The 16272-nt window shown below is 30.7% G+C and overlaps 5 protein-coding genes across 10 annotated transcripts; 3 read left to right on the forward strand and 2 right to left on the reverse strand.

The window, feature by feature from the left end:
• The first annotated feature begins 368 nt into the window (after positions 1 to 368).
• On the forward strand, positions 369 to 4008 carry LOC122567574 (splicing factor 3B subunit 2). 2 transcript variants are annotated; one of them, XM_043726257.1, is made up of 4 exons: positions 371 to 1095; positions 1301 to 1501; positions 1682 to 3787; positions 3867 to 4008. In XM_043726257.1, exons 2-4 carry the CDS (start codon positions 1478 to 1480, stop codon positions 3933 to 3935), a joined length of 2199 nt encoding a protein of 732 aa, XP_043582192.1. In that variant the 5' UTR covers positions 371 to 1095; positions 1301 to 1477; the 3' UTR covers positions 3936 to 4008. The 2 variants fall into 2 exon arrangements, with proteins under 2 accessions (XP_043582193.1, XP_043582192.1); XM_043726258.1 differs by having other exon boundaries at positions 369 to 1501; positions 1682 to 3791.
• Positions 4009 to 4155: 147 nt separating this feature from the next.
• On the reverse strand, positions 4156 to 8454 carry LOC122567570 (GPI ethanolamine phosphate transferase 1-like). 2 transcript variants are annotated; one of them, XM_043726252.1, is made up of 9 exons: positions 8324 to 8454; positions 7169 to 7478; positions 6857 to 7077; positions 6560 to 6779; positions 6175 to 6460; positions 5668 to 6112; positions 5266 to 5602; positions 4786 to 5176; positions 4156 to 4703 (listed from the first exon to the last, which is right to left on the reverse strand). In XM_043726252.1, exons 2-9 carry the CDS (start codon positions 7402 to 7404, stop codon positions 4284 to 4286), a joined length of 2556 nt encoding a protein of 851 aa, XP_043582187.1. In that variant the 5' UTR covers positions 7405 to 7478; positions 8324 to 8454; the 3' UTR covers positions 4156 to 4283. The 2 variants fall into 2 exon arrangements, with proteins under 2 accessions (XP_043582187.1, XP_043582188.1); XM_043726253.1 differs by lacking the exon at positions 8324 to 8454 and having other exon boundaries at positions 6857 to 7063; positions 7139 to 7279.
• On the forward strand, positions 8376 to 10011 carry LOC122567583 (putative OPA3-like protein CG13603). Of its 2 annotated transcripts, none has more exons than XM_043726270.1 (3): positions 8376 to 8517; positions 8725 to 8930; positions 9085 to 10011. In XM_043726270.1, the coding sequence occupies exons 2-3, from the start codon at positions 8789 to 8791 to the stop codon at positions 9576 to 9578; spliced, it is 636 nt and encodes a 211-aa protein (XP_043582205.1). In that variant the 5' UTR covers positions 8376 to 8517; positions 8725 to 8788; the 3' UTR covers positions 9579 to 10011. The 2 variants fall into 2 exon arrangements, with proteins under 2 accessions (XP_043582205.1, XP_043582206.1); XM_043726271.1 differs by having other exon boundaries at positions 8386 to 8522.
• Positions 9697 to 12299, reverse strand: LOC122567580 (centrosomal protein CCDC61-like). 3 transcript variants are annotated; one of them, XM_043726266.1, is made up of 7 exons: positions 12129 to 12299; positions 11890 to 11972; positions 11678 to 11829; positions 11412 to 11608; positions 11076 to 11351; positions 10889 to 10969; positions 9697 to 10139 (listed from the first exon to the last, which is right to left on the reverse strand). In XM_043726266.1, the coding sequence occupies exons 1-7, from the start codon at positions 12295 to 12297 to the stop codon at positions 10063 to 10065; spliced, it is 1035 nt and encodes a 344-aa protein (XP_043582201.1). In that variant the 5' UTR covers positions 12298 to 12299; the 3' UTR covers positions 9697 to 10062. The 3 variants fall into 3 exon arrangements, with proteins under 3 accessions (XP_043582201.1, XP_043582202.1, XP_043582203.1); XM_043726267.1 differs by having other exon boundaries at positions 12052 to 12267; XM_043726268.1 differs by lacking the exon at positions 11890 to 11972 and having other exon boundaries at positions 12129 to 12271.
• Positions 12300 to 12566: 267 nt separating this feature from the next.
• Positions 12567 to 16173, forward strand: LOC122567571 (N-terminal kinase-like protein). The gene is made up of 12 exons (XM_043726254.1): positions 12567 to 12708; positions 12830 to 12976; positions 13054 to 13182; positions 13261 to 13472; positions 13799 to 13889; positions 13972 to 14454; positions 14536 to 14757; positions 14830 to 15082; positions 15150 to 15320; positions 15401 to 15669; positions 15753 to 15867; positions 15945 to 16173. The coding sequence occupies exons 1-12, from the start codon at positions 12595 to 12597 to the stop codon at positions 16094 to 16096; spliced, it is 2358 nt and encodes a 785-aa protein (XP_043582189.1). The 5' UTR covers positions 12567 to 12594; the 3' UTR covers positions 16097 to 16173.
• The last annotated feature ends 99 nt before the right edge of the window (positions 16174 to 16272 follow it).

Raw genomic sequence — 16272 nt, forward strand, 5'->3', positions numbered from 1 at the left:
TTACTCATATGATATGAATAAGATATAAATATTTTCGAACGAGAGAAAAATGGTTTTTTAATTCAAGAAATTTTATCTTACATTTTCTTAACCTTTTATATGTATTTACATGTATTGTGATATAATTCAAAATACCTATATAATTTATATTACCATCATAATAACTTTTATCAGGTTTTATCAACATTTGTTAATAAAAATTCACGTTTTCGTATTGATTGTAAATAATGAGTTAAAATTGGAATAATAATTGAAACTGGTAAAAAGTTATGCGTTGTTTATTTCATTTTTTGTATATTTGGAAGTAAATTGTTTTATGAATTTTTAACTAATTTTTTAAATAAAAAATGATAAATTTTCTTGACTAATTGTTGACATTTTGTTGAAATATTCAATAAGGTGAACCAACATTTTTAACAATAAGAAGTGTTCTCTAGTGTATATGTATTCTATGTTTTTTTGGCACGTATATAAGGTACTGTTGTATATACGTATGACATACATACTTAGTTTATTATTACATAATGTAATATCAATATTTTTCTATTAAAGATTTGATTTCAAGTTGTAAATAAATATGTATCAATTTTTAATGTCTTAATACATGAACATTAGAAAATACTGACATTGTCCGAAGGAACAAAAACTTGAGGATTTTCGTGCGTAATTTTATGATGAACACTTTCGCAGTTAAGAAGCTATTTTTGAGTTGGGACTTTAGTACTTAAAACGATTTCTTTTAGTAATTGTAACAGTACTTTTAATTTCCCATATCTACTGTGGTCTCAATAGCCGAGAGTGTCATAAATAAAACAAATAATCATAAATGTGGTTACTTCCGAAGAGTAATTTATCTAATTGTAACAATTCCATTGATCGAGGGCACTTCGAAGATTTTCCGTGACCCTTACCTAAGTGAATTATTAAATACGAAGCCTTACGTTTTTCCCGCCCCGGATCCTCGGCACTTCAAGCGCACGGAAGAACAATGAGCGAACCTGCTGATTGGCTATTTTCTTGCGTTCGATAAAAACCAATCACCATGTATATTCCGTTTTGGGCCTTATTGGACGCCCAGTTGAAATTAGTAAGGAGGTTAGTTTCGTTTTTAAATCATCTTATCGTCAACTTCTTTGAGCAGTCATAGTCGTGGAATAAAGATTGTTTTATTTTCTTAGCATTTGGAGAGTACAATCCCAGTAGAGTTTTACATTTTGAATCGAATTAAGCTCTCAGCAATCTGAGGCTTAAATATCGTTTAACCGCAGATAACAATCATTTGTAAATCTTATTTCAACAGTAGTCAGAGACAGTCGCAATCTTCTCATCGTTTTGAGAATAACACTCCTTAGTGTCGTTGGCAGTTCTTCATTCGTTCATTCATTACTCTCACTTGTAAATAAGTTACCCAAGATTAATTCGGCGGGTAACAAGTGCAGTGCTGTGTCATCGTCATCGGACACACGTACGTACAGACATGGAGAATATAGCAGGAAATGAGGTTAGTTTTGTTTTCATTTCAAGGAAAATTATGTTAGTTATATATCAATTACTATAATGTTGATTTATATTTGAATTAAAATTTTACATAAATTTGTATTATGTTTCGTCGCATATAAAGTACGCTTATAAACTGTAATTTATTTATCTTAGTAATTTTCAATTATACACTTTGTAACAGACTCAACAAATAGCTCATCAAATGTCATCTTTAATGAATATGCCTCCAAATAACCATGGAGTACCAGGAATAGATCCTCCAAAAACGTTACCTAGTTTATTAAGTCTGAAAGTAAGTCCGCCAAGTGAATTACAAAATCAGGCTTCATCGGATGATAATGGTCGAGATGCAGATAGTGATTCCATGAAATTACCAGCAGCTTTAGAACAAGCTCTAGCTTTTAAAACTGAAAGAGCTAAAGAAGTGGGAGCAGATCCAAATGATATAGTTTCATTAGGAAAGTCACCAAATCATGAAACTATAGGAGAAGATGTATCTCAGTTAGATGATGTCATACTTGAACCTGAAACAACAACAGAGAAAATAGATGCGAAGACCAATAAGACCAAAAAGAAGAAAAAGAAAAAGAGGAAGAAACACAATGGAAAGGAGGTGGAAAATAAAAAGGACAATGCAGAAAATGCAAAACCAAAGGAAGATTTACCAGAAATTGAATACATTCAAGAAATTCCAACTGTTAATGACTTAGAACCAATGTATCGTCAATTTGCCAGAATATTTGAGGCATTCAAACTAACTGAACCTGAACCAAAATCTACAGAGGCAGAAAAGGGAGAACCAATAGGACAGTATCCACCAGTGACAACATTACAAACAACAGGTACTGTACCAAGTAAAGTACCACCATTGGATGATTTTGATGATGATGCAAATCAACAGCAACAACAGCAAGGAACTGGAGAGAATGGAGCTCCACGACTATCCAAGAGGAAACTGAAGAGGCTAACACGTTTGAGTGTTGCAGAATTAAAACAACTTGTAGGACGACCAGATGTTGTAGAAATGCATGATGTTACTGCAAGGGACCCAAAACTTCTTGTACAACTAAAAGCTCACCGTAACACAGTGCCTGTACCCAGACACTGGTGTTTCAAAAGGAAATATTTACAAGGGAAACGTGGTATAGAAAAGCCTCCTTTTGACTTACCAGATTTCATAAAACGCACAGGTATTACAGAAATGAGGGCAAGTCTTCAAGAACGAGATGATACACGTACGTTAAAAGCTAAAATGCGAGAAAGAGCAAGACCTAAGCTTGGTAAAATAGATATTGACTATCAGAAATTACATGATGCATTCTTTAAATGGCAAACTAAACCTCGTATGACTATTCATGGTGACTTATATTATGAGGGTAAAGAATTTGAAACTCGATTAAAGGAAAAAAAACCTGGAGAACTGTCTGATGAATTGCGTACTGCCCTTGGCATGCCAGTAGGGCCTAATTGTCATAAAGTACCACCTCCATGGTTAATTGCTATGCAGCGGTATGGACCACCACCAAGTTATCCCAACTTAAAGATACCTGGTTTAAATGCACCAATTCCGGAAGGATGTGCATTTGGTTACCATGCTGGTGGTTGGGGAAAGCCTCCCGTAGATGAAACAGGTAGACCTTTGTATGGAGATGTATTTGGTATATCTCGTACACCAGGAGGAGATAATATAGATGAAGAAATAGATAGAGGTATGTGGGGTGAACCTGAATCAGAATCTTCCGGAGATGAAGATGAAGATGAAGATGCAGAGGAAGGTGGAGAAGGTGAAGGAGAAGGAAAAGATGGAGATGGAGATGCAAGTGGTTTAGTTACACCCGGTGCAGAAGGATTAATAACACCTAGTGGAATAACATCAATTCCGGCGGGATTGGAAACTCCAGAAACAATAGAATTAAGGAAAAAGAAAATTGAAAGCGAAATGGAAGGAGGTGATACTCCTGCTTTGTACACAGTTTTGCAAGAAAGACGAACAGAAGGTCTTGGAGCAAGCATGATGGGTAGTACACATGTATATGATATGACTGGTGCAGCAGGAGGTCAAGCACCACCGTCTGTAATTGCCGCACGACGTGGAGTAAGTGGAACAACATCAGATGGAAGAACGGAGAAAGATGGAGCTGTTGAATTAGCATTAGACCCAAGCGAATTAGATCTAGACTCTGAAGCAATGGCATCACGGTACGAAGAAACAATGAGGTCGCGACAAGCTCATTTAAGGAGAGAAGATTTATCAGACATGCTTCAAGATCATGTACAACGGCAAAAAGTAAGTATATTATTGGATATTGATAAATTGATAAATTGAATATTTATTAAATTAATTTTGTTTATCTCTCTCTTTACAGAGTAAACGCAAACGGCAACAAAGTCAGGATTCGAAAGCCTCTAAGAAATACAAAGAATTCAAATTTTAAGCATAATTAATTAAATGACATATTATATAAAAACAAAAATTACTTATTTAAAAAATATAGGAATTAAACATAGCGTCAGGACTTCTTGAATAATTGATTATTACCCTTAAATCATTGTACATGATTTAGTATCATTGCTACTAAAATATCCAATTTTATATATTTATATTTCAATTATCTTCTTACAGAATGAAATTTGTAAGTAAAACATATTAGAAATATATTAATTTCTTTCAAAAGAAAAACAAAAATATATCAATTTTTATTACATCAAATAAGAACAATTATATTTGCTTGATCACTTTATTATAAATAAATCGTTTATTTTATATACATATTTTATATTTTTTATACAATATGATCTTTTTTTAAATTAATATAAAATTTATGTTTATTTGGAGAGAACGTTATTAAAGGATATGAAAGATAATGCAATAATACTATAAGGCATGGAAGGAAAATTGCAATTGTGAATCTACTTATAGCGCTACCAATATCTAGCCAACTTCCTTGAGGAGTAACATAATACATGAGTGGTAAAGATAAGCAGTCTCCCAGTAAAAGCACTCCTAGAAAAATATTTGAAGATCCAAGTGTGTGACTTGTACATCCAATTAACATTAAAGGAATGCTTAGCTTTAAAAGTATTAACAGGAACATTGTAAAGGGAGAGAAAACTGTCACGAAATGACGAGTCCAAGACGGATCAAACGAACTGACACTCGCCATATTACCTGTTCCAAAGAAACACAGCAATGTATATAGCATCTATAATAAATTGTTCAGGATTAGTATTGAGAACAGCTTAATAATTCAATTTGAGTTTAAATCTTATATTAACAAAGGATACAAAGATTGCTGCTTTAAGCAACTCTTCCAATGTCAAAGGATTTTTAGTACTTTGATAAACTTGAATAGAAGACACATTAAATTGTGACCAACAGGATAGATGTAACGCAAGAATTATAAAAAAGAAAGGTTCATAAGATGCAGATAATAAGACAAGTGGACAGAAAAGTCCCAACACGATCCCTTGCATCCTTTCTTTTAATTGCATAGGATAAGTAAAAATATATAATGGTGTCGTTGATAAAATCGTCCATGATATCCAACTTCGGCCATCTATACATTCTAAGTATATTAGTCCTGTGACTATCAGTCGAAAAATTTCGACTGCTTTTCTATACCTTGAATGCATTTTTAATGCAACTATTAAAGTTACAACACATATACTAAGAATTCTGAAAACAATTTTAATTAAAGATTTAATTAATTAATTAAAAATATTTAATAAAAGAAACATTACGACTTAATGTCAATTTGAACTTACATGATGTAAACTCGAGGGTATGGTTCTACAACAGGTAATAGTGGAAAAATAGCTAGAGACAAAGCTGTCCAAAAAAATAGACTCTGAGCATTTTTTAACACTATCTTCTGAACAAGAGTAATAAATAACATTCCTATACTAAGAGCAAATCTATATGTTAAGCCAATGAACATTATTGTTAATAAAAAAATTATTCCTGTAATTATTGTCCAATAATATTGGCTTTTACAGACTTTTAATTTTACTGTGTATATAATTATACTTCGAGTAGCTAGCCAGAAAGAAATCATAGTTAAAAATGCATAACAGGGTAATCTCCAATTATTACAACCTGAAACTATTTTACTTAAAATTAGAACCAATAGTTTTTCAAATAATCATGTTACATATGAAATATCATACCTTTATGCATGATAAGTATCATAGTTACTAGAATTATAAATACACAATTTGTTATTAATAAAATAAAAGAATTAAGACGGGGCCGAATAACTCCAGTTATTTTAAAGAATAACAATATTATCCATCCTAGCCATATTATAGACAAATATAATAAAAATCTTGTTCTTTGGTATTGTCGAAAATATAACAAAGACTTTTTAGCTAGTTTAATTGTATTAACAATTTCTTTCAATTTTTCATTTGGATCTTCTGTTTCAGAATCTTCATCGAAAGTAGAAATTTTATTGTCTAATTCTATCTCTCGCCAATCAGCTAATCCATTATTTTCACAATTCATTTTATGATTTGCCTTTACTTGGTAAGTTAACTGTTTCAAATTATTTAACAGCGCATGATTTATGTATTTAAGATTATTAGTACTTAAATACTGCCATGGTAAAACACCCTGAAAAATGATATAAATATCAAAAAGAATAACAAGTAATAAAATTTATATTATTATTATACTTCGTTGTTAATCGGAATTGGAGCACCAATCAAAGACGAAATCAGTGGTGTGATATCAACTTGTTCTACATTTTGACGAAAATTAAATGCATTAATTCCTGCACCCCAAACAATTAATGGTGTTTCTGTTTCATCTGTAGAGCCACTTCCATGTGACCCCCAGTCAGTCATTCCATGATCAGATGTGAAAATATATGCAGTACTATTATCTCCAAAAAAATTTTCTGTCATTTGTACAACCTCTTCTATTTTCCAATCAACATAATTCATGTTATCAACATATTTTCTACATTCAAATGTAATTTAGAGCTAATGAAATTATAATCTTATTAAAAATATCATTCTGCTTTTGTATAAAAAATGTAAGTTAGCAAATTTTGTATACCTAGAATGAGGTTTTGCTGTATGTCCTGTGGTATCACAGCCAAGAAGATGAAGGAATAGGACAACACGTTCAGCATTTTTAACTTTGTGGGCATCTTCTCTAAGCCAATCAATGTATTTGTCAAACACCCAAGAGTCTAAACGCCAAATTTTACCATGCATTATATCAAAATTTTGCCATTCAGGAGGATAACTGTCGCCATGTACATTTTCTCCTGCACCTAATTTCACAAAGATCAATCTGATTCTTTTTACATACATCATATTCTATTTCAAATATTTATGTATGTTGTGATACCCTTTGTGAACATAGGTATAATGTCAGGACTCCCCCATGCCCATGAGAGATAACTCTGATTAAAAACAGAATCAAAGTCAACAGGATTTTCTTTCCATCCTTTAAATATAGCACTAGGATCTTCATATAATCCTGCACAAATTGCAACAATGCCTGGTCTAGATTCTGTTGGCATTCTTGTATGAGATATACCCCAAGTACCTGTATCTGTCATTATGTGTCTATGAACAAAATTACATTATTGCATGTACATATACATATAATTTGTAATTTAGAACAAACCTTTATATCTAAGAAATAATTTTTAATTACTTGAGAAATTTTGGTGGTGCTTCAATGAAGGTTCTGAATCTTAAACCATCTGCTACAAATAAGACCAATCTTTTTGCTGGCGCATTTCTTAAAATTGGTACATTTGGTAGTTCTTGAATAATGGGAGAATGAAAGTTTACATCAAGTACACCCCATAATAATATTAAATGTATTGCCAGACCCCATATTATAAATGTATAATTGTTATTAACTATATTGAACTTTTTATTATACATCCTTTCAATCAATAATTACGACTTCAATAAAAATAAGTTTTTCAAGTGTTCACTTTTTTCGATATTCACTTAACCTATAAAATCAACGATTCTAAACGTATGATTTTAATTATGTAATTAATATTGACTTCCTATTACTTCATCCACTTTACTATTAACGATATTTTATGTTATCTTTATAATTTTCTAGTCTTTTTAATTCCAAACTTCTGAATGTAATGATATATTGTGAAATTATCACATAACCACACTTAACAGAAAAATTCTATACATGAAGTTCATTTCATAGATAAATATCTGTATTTAATATTAAAACATGTTTAACAGATAACTTTTCGCTCAATACAAATACTCATAAACAAAAAATTATTCATAACATTGAAGATGTACTGATCAGTTTTTTTAATCTTTAAATATTACTTAAAAGTGATTCACGTACACATGCATATAGCATACTTTCCCAGGCTAGTGTTGCACCATGCGGTCAAGTGCTAAGGTCAAGTAAAGTTAGCATATACAAGAACCTATAAAATTAGGGATCTGCCCTGTTTGATTGCATAAAATCATGTAGAGACTATGCTAATGATTATGACTAACAATAAATATATGACGAAAGTAAAAAATTAAGTGTAAATAAATGTAAAAAAGAATTCTACACAAAGCAATATTATATGTATAATATATATATACTCTACATGTTTTTATAGCGAACGTTAAAAAAAATGGAATTATTACTTTATTGTATAAGAAAATACTAAAAGCAAATTCAAGATAGTCACATTTACAACACATTCTGTAGATTCGGAAATGCCAAACTCGCGTGTTTATTAGTTATATCGATAAAACAGAAAGATGTCAATAACGCGACGTTACAAATGTCACATTTATTCTGTACCTCGTCGGTGATATAATCACTTACGAGTTATCTATGATAATTCCTATGTTCCCGTAGGAAATCGCAAAGGGCATAAAAAGCACTCTAATTTTTTGGCAGGTCAATATTTCATAACGTGAGATACAAAGTTCCATTCAATGTCACGTCTATTCTGTCTTTAGTCAATGCTATCATGACACTACTATGGCTGTCTGCTATACTCTGAAATAATTTCAGAGGTGAGGTAATCATTTTGAATACAATGTGAAATTCATCTCACTTGCCATGACATCGTGACATTATTATATATTACGTTCTCACTATTTATTCAACTAATATGTATATAACATATAATAATTACGATAAATATATTTATTGGAAAATCGTCTATACTTGTGACACGTTTTAAGCATGTTTCAATGTTTATTCATACATATGATTTCTAGGTTTTAATTAAATATAAACTGTGATTTTGTAATTGAAGTTGTACGAATAAAAAAGGTTGTAAAAATGGTAGTGGGTGTTTTTCCAGCTCTCAAATTGGGAGTTTTATTTGTTAAACAAATTAGTAAGCCCTTGGCCAAGTTTCTTGTTAATCAAGCAAAAAATCATCCTGTGTTTAGGACATATTTTATTATACCACCTGCACAATGTAAGTATAATAAATCTTTTTAAATAAAAACATTTAAAAAATTATATGATTTGATTGTGATGTAATTAATATTGATTTCATCATTAATAATAATTATAGACACCTATTATAACCACATATAATTATGTTTCATATTTTTATAATTTAATTACAGTTTACCATTGGGCAGAGGTAAAAGCTAAAATGTATATAATGAATCTTGGTAAGCCTACAAAAGTTGCAAAGTTGAATGAAACTATGGCTATAGAATTAGGAGCTAATTTGATGGGTGAGGTTATTATTTTTAGTGTTGCTGGTGGTTGTTTAATATTAGAATACAATCGCCAAGTAGCAAAAGAAGCAAAAAAAGAGGAAGCACGGCTTCAACAATTACAAACATTTACGGATGAGATTAGAAATTTGAATCAAATGACATCTCAACAAGAAAGTCAGATTCAATATTTGCATGAAGCTATTCAGGAATTAGCAAAGCATACAAAGTATGAAGTGATTGCAAAGCCAAGAGTAAAGGAAACAAATTTACAAATGCAACAATTAAATGTTGATGAAAGCCAAAATGGTGTGAAATCAAAAAATGAGAAACCATCAATAATTGAACGTGCTATATTATATTATGAAAATAATGTAAAACCAGAAAAATTCAGTTAACTGAAATTTTACTTTAAATTTTATTAATGTTTGTGATAGAATAGGTACAACATAAATAATATTTAATGAAACAAATGAATTCATAATATAGTGTATATAAAAAATATTTCCCACAATATATACTTGACTTAATATATGACTTTATATATAATTAAAATCACATACAACACAATTCTACATTGGTATTTTGTACATCATTATGGAGAATATTCAGTGTTTTCTATTTATGCTTATACATGTATAGTTTATTCTTTTCTTTATCAGCAATAATTTTCAAAAACACATACAGTTTCGGAAAAACAAAAGCGGTTTACATCTATAAAAGTGTTTCAAGTTTCACTATTTTAAATAGTGAGGTAATCAATCTATTTACATTCAATTAAATTGTATTATATGAAAAATAAAATAATAATAACAATGATAAAAAACGAAATACGTCTTAGCATATATATTTGTTAATTGTTCATAAAAATTGATTCATTTATTACTTTATGCTTATCCCTTCTTTCAACATTTTCTGTAATGTGTGAATTCTTGTCTCCAAATTTTCAAACTCGATTTCTATGGTAAAAAATTTTGGGGTTGGTTATACAGTATGTTCTGTTTAACTGGAAACATACGAATAATACGAAAAAATGTGTCACACAAAAGATGATCTTGAAAAGTAAAAGTGATATGAAAATATTTAAATGGATACCTCCGTTTTACATTACATACTCTGGTAGCTGACATTCAAATGTTTTCAAAATACTACAAACTCTTATCTTTTGCACCAACCACTATTGACATATCAACTTTAAAATTCGAAATTTTAAAATTTGTCCTACAGGCTTTGGCCTTGCCTGATATATACCACGGGGATATTTAAAAATATTTTCCATAATGCTACTATTAGTATGGCATTGCCGAAACACAAGACCGCAGTTTTTTTAATGATTCCAAAGCAGTCAACTGAGAGCAGTCACACTTGGATAATTCCCTGTATTGCTCTGTCGAATTTGAAAATTTATATTTCGTTAGCGGATGGTACAAAAGACACAAGTTCATAGTGTTTTAAAAATGTATGAATGTTATCTACAAGATATGTTACAAAAAATGGAGGAGTCTATTTAAAAATTTTAATGTCATCTTTACAGGATGTTTCAAGGTTATCGCGAGGTCAAATAAATAGCAAAAAACACAGTATGTTCCCCTTGATACAACTTTCGTCTGAAATATTTGTTCATATTTTTCCAGATATCCGAACGTTTCCAGTTAAACAGGACATACCGTATATGAACTTAATAATTAAGCGTAGATTAAATACTAACTTGAATTCTTTGTTTTATTATTATATACTTTCGAATTTCGGCAAGGAGATCGTTGAATTCTAATCGATTCTAATGAACTCCCTGTAGTTATCAATTAAATTATATTAATATATTATATATTAATAATCGTTTTAGGAAAATTATACAAATAAAATTTTTGACATTAATTGATAGCTTTGATTTACACCTGGTGATAAACTAGAAGTTTTATTACGACTTGAAATCGAAGAAGACCGACTTCTGCTTCGTCTAAGCGTAGAAGATGTACGGTTATGACATTTTAATGCTGGACTACCATCTCCTGGTTTTCTATTAGCAGATGCAGTAAGTTGCTGTACTTTCAATAACAAAGCTGCATTTTCGGCTTTAAGTTTTTGAATTTGCATTTGAAAGGACGCACGTTCCTTAACAACATTATTCTCTAACGATTTAATTGATTCCAATAAATGTTTTAAACCTTTTCCTGAATAGTAAAATATATTTAGAAATTTTATCTACGAAACATCCAAGTATTTATTTCTACCTCCATTTTTAAGCCTATGATTTTCTTGTATAAGCTTTTGATTCGCAATTGTCAGTTGCTCAACACGTTTCTGAAAATCTCTATTTATTCGTGTAGATTGCAATCTTTCAAGTTCAGTTTGTAATTTTCTAATGGTAGCTTGTAATATCATAGGATTGGGTAAACCGCAATATTCCAAAGATAATGGATAATGGATTCTTAACAGAGTGGAGGCATATGTTTAATGTGTTTTAATGAAATGTAATAAATTTACAAAATATACTTACCTATCAAATTCTACCGTGTACGTTAATATAAGATATCGACGATTATTTGTCGTATTATTCAAACTTGAACACGAACTGCGTTCAAGTTTACGGGCACGTAATAATTGTAAATCTTCGAATGTCAGCAGATCCAGAGTAATGGATTCGCTTGTCTGTAATTAAATTCTTTCTATTTTATTTAATTAATTGGATAATTTAAATACAAGTGTTACTTTTAGCAATCCAGATTGCAGCATAGCCACAAATACATCAAAATGTTTGTAATTTCCCGTCTTCTGCGTCAAATTTTCAATGTCTTAAAAATTGAGAAACACATGATTAGAAATAAAAAGCAAATCAGGTAATTCCATGAATATTAAAGTTATAGTACATACAAAAAGAGATTCGAGATTTCTTAATATAACCTTAAAATAACATATTAAATAAGATAAAAAAATGATAAAGAACAAACATGCAGCATCGTAAAAAGACTGCCAATTCTCGGTGGTGTATTTATCGGTAATAGTAAGCTCCAAATTACGCTGACATCCCTTAAAAGCAGTAACTTTGATCTTTACAATGTATTCTTTGCCACTTTTAAAAGTATAACTTGTCACCAGAGATGGACCAACTTTGTTCATACTTAGCGACAGACATTAACGTATCATCGGATATCTAACATAAAAAGTTGTCGAATAAACTGGCAAAAATAGTTGTATTGAAATATAATAAAAAAAAAAATTGTATCAGTGGATCGTGTTGAAATTTTACACTGATTTATACGCGAGTAATATGAGTTCAGTATTAAGTACGTAATCGTCGCGAAGTAGCAGCGCGGTTGAAGATATAGTTGATGCGTAGCTGTCAGTGTGATGATAAGGTTCTGAGTCAAAGAATGAATTTGATTTATATCAGAGTTAAATAATTGAATTGAAAATATGTGGTCCTTCTTTTCAAGAGACCCCACCAAAGATTTTTCATATGAGATCGGTGAACCGGTTTCTAGTTTAGATGATAAGAGCATCTGGACACTGCATAGGGCTAAGAAAAAGGTACCATAACCTGATGCGGTAAAAATTCTTAGAAAATATTTCTCATTTTTAGGTATTCACTCAAATTTTATATTGTCTATTTGAAAATTGTATTCTTATTATCCGAAATATTTTTTTGCAGGGTTCTACAGGAGGTGAGGATGTTTCAGTGTTCGTATTTGAATGTAAGACAGGCAATGAACATCTTTTGAATATAGCTCGTTCAGCGGTTAAAAGATTAAAAACACTTAGACATCCAAGTATACTTGCATATCTTGACAGTTTTGAGGTATAAAGATTTTATATAATAAAACATTGCATTGGTAATATGAATATACAGTAATATAATTTGTCTTATAATTTCAGACTAATAAAGTAATTTATTTAGCAACTGAACGTGTAGAAACTTTATATAGTCGACTGATAAGGAAATCTGATGGTGATGATGAATCTAAAAGGGAACTATATTTTTCTTGGGGAATATTCCAAATTACTGTGCGTATAAAAAGTAAATATAATAATGTGTCATTTCACAATATATCACTACATATATATATATATATATGTTAATAGAGAGCACTGAATTTTCTAAATAATGATGGTAACCTACGACACAACAATGTTAATTTATGGACTGTATTTGTTAATGAGGAAAGTGGAGAATGGAAACTTGGTGGAGTTGAATATATGACAGCAGTAGATACTGTTTACAACGTATTACCATCAACATTCCAAGTATATTATCCTCTTGATATTAAGGAAAATGTAAAGCCAGCCACCAAATGGTAAAAAAGATTTATGAACAATTCAAACAAATTCATATTTCTATTTAATAATCATTACTGCTTAAAATTTACATTATTCTTATTACAAATGACACACACATATTACAAAATTATATCTTAATATAAAAAAAATAATCCAATCGTATTTTTGTTATAGCTACAACTTATTTAATATGTAAAACTTTAACAAAATAATTGTCTTATTTGGTAAATAATAGAAAATAGTTATCTTATTCCTAAAGTTACACTACAATACTAGCTTTTCTATATGTAAACATTTAGGTTTATTGTTAACGCTAAGAAACTGATGAATAAATAAAAAACAGCTCAGTTGACATGTGGGGACTTGGATGCCTGATCTGGGAAACATATAATGGTCCACTAACTTCAAATTCGCAACTTAAAGTCAGTGATAAAGTATGTTTTCTGTATATCTACAGGATGAATATTTATTTTGAAATTAAAGTTGATATCTCTTAAATATCTATTTTTATTTTAGATTCCAAAACAATTGCAACTGATATATAGAGAATTGATCAGTAGCAATGAAGAAGGAAGACCGAATCCTGCAGATGTGATAGCGCGTTGCCGCAGTAATGGTGGATTTTTTAAAAATGATTTAGTAGATGCACTTTTATTCTTAGAGGAAATTCAAATGAAAGAAAGAGGAGAAAAGGGGCGGTTTTTCTCACAACTTGCTGGTCAGTTGGAATCATTTCCGGATGGTGTTGGCAGGTATAAAATTTTACCACAATTATTAGCTGCCTTTGAATTTGGTGATGCTGGAAGTGCAGTATTACCTCCTCTATTACAACTTGGTTGCCAACTGCCCGACGCCGAATATCAACGAAGAGTTGTACCATGTGTTGTCAAATTATTTGCATCCAACGATAGAGCAACAAGATTAAGATTATTGCAACAACTAGATCGATTTGTTGATCATTTACAACCAGCAACTGTTAACGAAGCTATCTTTCCACAGGTAATTATAAATATTAATTGCTTTTTATTATGCAAAAATACAGAAGATTCAAGATGCTTTGATGTTATTTATTAATTACAGGTAGCCAAAGGGTTTTTAGATACAAATGCTGCAATCAGGGAACAAACAATAAAATCTGTTGTACATTTAGCACCAAAATTAGATTATAACAATCTTAATGTGGAAACATTAAGGTATTTTGCTAAACTTCAGTCGAAAGATGAACATGGTGGCATACGTACTAATACTACAGTTTGTTTAGGAAAAATTGCTCAACATCTTCATCCTCAAATTAGGCAAAAAGTAATTTCAATTTAGACATAAAAGTTATAACGTGATATCTAATAGAGATTACAAATAACAACGTTATCGTAGGTATTAATTGGAGCATTTATTCGAGGTACACGAGATCCCTTTCCACCGGCTAGAGCGGCGAGTATTTTAGCATTAGCTGCAACACAGCAATACTTTTTACTACAGGAAGTTGCAAATCGTATTTTACCAGCTCTGTGCCCACTCACTACAGATGTGGATAAGGGAGTAAGAGATAACGCATTCCGAACTATCCGTGGATTTCTATCAAAACTAGAAAGAGTATCGGAAAATCCAGGATTACGTGAATCTATGGGTACTAAAATGATTTATTTATAAGTAAATAATCAACATAATTGATAATGTAAACGATATGATTTCAGAGGCTGATGTAAATACAGCTACACCAAGTCTTAGCAATGCAGCCGCAACATGGGCTGGCTGGGCTGTAACAGCAGTTACTGCCAAATTTTATCGCAGTCAATCGGATACACCTAAATCATCAAATCCGCATAACATATCTAGAGTTTTACTAAACAAACCCGCCTCTTTAGGTATCTAATTTATATATATGTATATATTTTATTCTACTACTATGAAACACTGTTTACATAAATATATGATAAAATTACAGAGCAAGCTAGCAGTTCGCAAAGTAGTGCTAGTACAACTGCCACGACAAGTAGTGCTACAAGTATGACATCATTAGACCATGATCATGAACATGATTTACAGAATGCTACAAACGCAAATTCAGATTGTGATTGGGACTGGGATGCTGACAATTGGGGTGATATGGAAGAAGGACCTTCTAGTACATCAGGACATGGACTAAGTAACATTTCACCATCTTGTCATTCTCCTAAACCTAATGATCAGTGGACAAGCCTTGAAGAAGAACCAGTTTGTATTATTCGAAATTAAACATGTTAATATATTAGCATACCACATAAAATAAAAGAAGGGAAATTAAATATTTCGTTTAGGAGGAAGAAGCAGTACAGGATGTAGAAGATAAGAATGATTCTTCTGAGGTAGGTTGGGAGGATTCAGAATTTCAGCCTCTGGAAGATTTTCAACCATTAGAACATACACAATCAGGTATGTCTATATTTTTATAACTGTCACATTGGTATAAATATTTAACTAATAATTTGAAATGAATTCTTTTGTATAAGAAAATGCTGAAAGTACTAATGCAATTAGTGGAAACAATAAATTAGAAGAAGCAAGAAGAAAACGTGAGGAGCGTAAATTAGCAAGGCAAAGACAAATGGAAGCAAAGAGAGCGATAAAATTACGAAATAATGTCGCTGCTAAGAAACTCTAATTTAAATACCATAATTTAATGATTGCGTTCATGTATTTAACAAAAACAAGAATTAAAAAATGATGAAAGTGAAAAAAGTATTTTTTCTATTAATGACTAGTTGATATTTGTTAAAAATTAATTTTGAATTGTTTTTCTAACATTGTTTATTGCATTATTATATATTCTTATAAAAT

The sequence above is a fragment of the Bombus pyrosoma genome, linkage group LG5 (genome assembly GCF_014825855.1).
Source record: "Bombus pyrosoma isolate SC7728 linkage group LG5, ASM1482585v1, whole genome shotgun sequence".
Classification (NCBI taxonomy): domain Eukaryota; kingdom Metazoa; phylum Arthropoda; class Insecta; order Hymenoptera; family Apidae; genus Bombus; species Bombus pyrosoma.

Bases quoted from the DNA above. Each gene is read 5' to 3' on its own strand.
- LOC122567574 (XM_043726257.1), top strand. From the start codon at position 1,478: ATGGAGAATATAGCAGGAAATGAG. The intron at 1,502-1,681 runs GTTAGTTTTGTT...ACTTTGTAACAG, and splicing joins AGAATATAGCAGGAAATGAG to ACTCAACAAATAGCTCATCA. The intron at 3,788-3,866 runs GTAAGTATATTA...CTCTCTTTACAG, and splicing joins ATCATGTACAACGGCAAAAA to AGTAAACGCAAACGGCAACA.
- LOC122567570 (XM_043726252.1), bottom strand. From the start codon at position 7,404: ATGTATAATAAAAAGTTCAATATAGTTAATAACAATTATACATTTATA. The intron at 7,078-7,168 runs GTAATTAAAAAT...TTTTGTTCATAG, and splicing joins GCACCACCAAAATTTCTCAA to ACACATAATGACAGATACAG. The intron at 5,177-5,265 runs GTAAGTTCAAAT...AATTGTTTTCAG, and splicing joins TACCCTCGAGTTTACATCAT to AATTCTTAGTATATGTGTTG.
- LOC122567583 (XM_043726270.1), top strand. From the start codon at position 8,789: ATGGTAGTGGGTGTTTTTCCAGCTCTCAAATTGGGAGTTTTATTTGTT. The intron at 8,931-9,084 runs GTAAGTATAATA...ATTTAATTACAG, and splicing joins TATTATACCACCTGCACAAT to TTTACCATTGGGCAGAGGTA.
- LOC122567580 (XM_043726266.1), bottom strand. From the start codon at position 12,297: ATGAACAAAGTTGGTCCATCTCTGGTGACAAGTTATACTTTTAAAAGT. The intron at 11,973-12,128 runs GTTTGTTCTTTA...TCAATTTTTAAG, and splicing joins GTCTTTTTACGATGCTGCAT to ACATTGAAAATTTGACGCAG. The intron at 11,352-11,411 runs GTAGAAATAAAT...TTTACTATTCAG, and splicing joins TCATAGGCTTAAAAATGGAG to GAAAAGGTTTAAAACATTTA.
- LOC122567571 (XM_043726254.1), top strand. From the start codon at position 12,595: ATGTGGTCCTTCTTTTCAAGAGACCCCACCAAAGATTTTTCATATGAG. The intron at 13,473-13,798 runs GTAAAAAAGATT...AATAAAAAACAG, and splicing joins GTAAAGCCAGCCACCAAATG to CTCAGTTGACATGTGGGGAC. The intron at 15,868-15,944 runs GTATGTCTATAT...CTTTTGTATAAG, and splicing joins ATTAGAACATACACAATCAG to AAAATGCTGAAAGTACTAAT.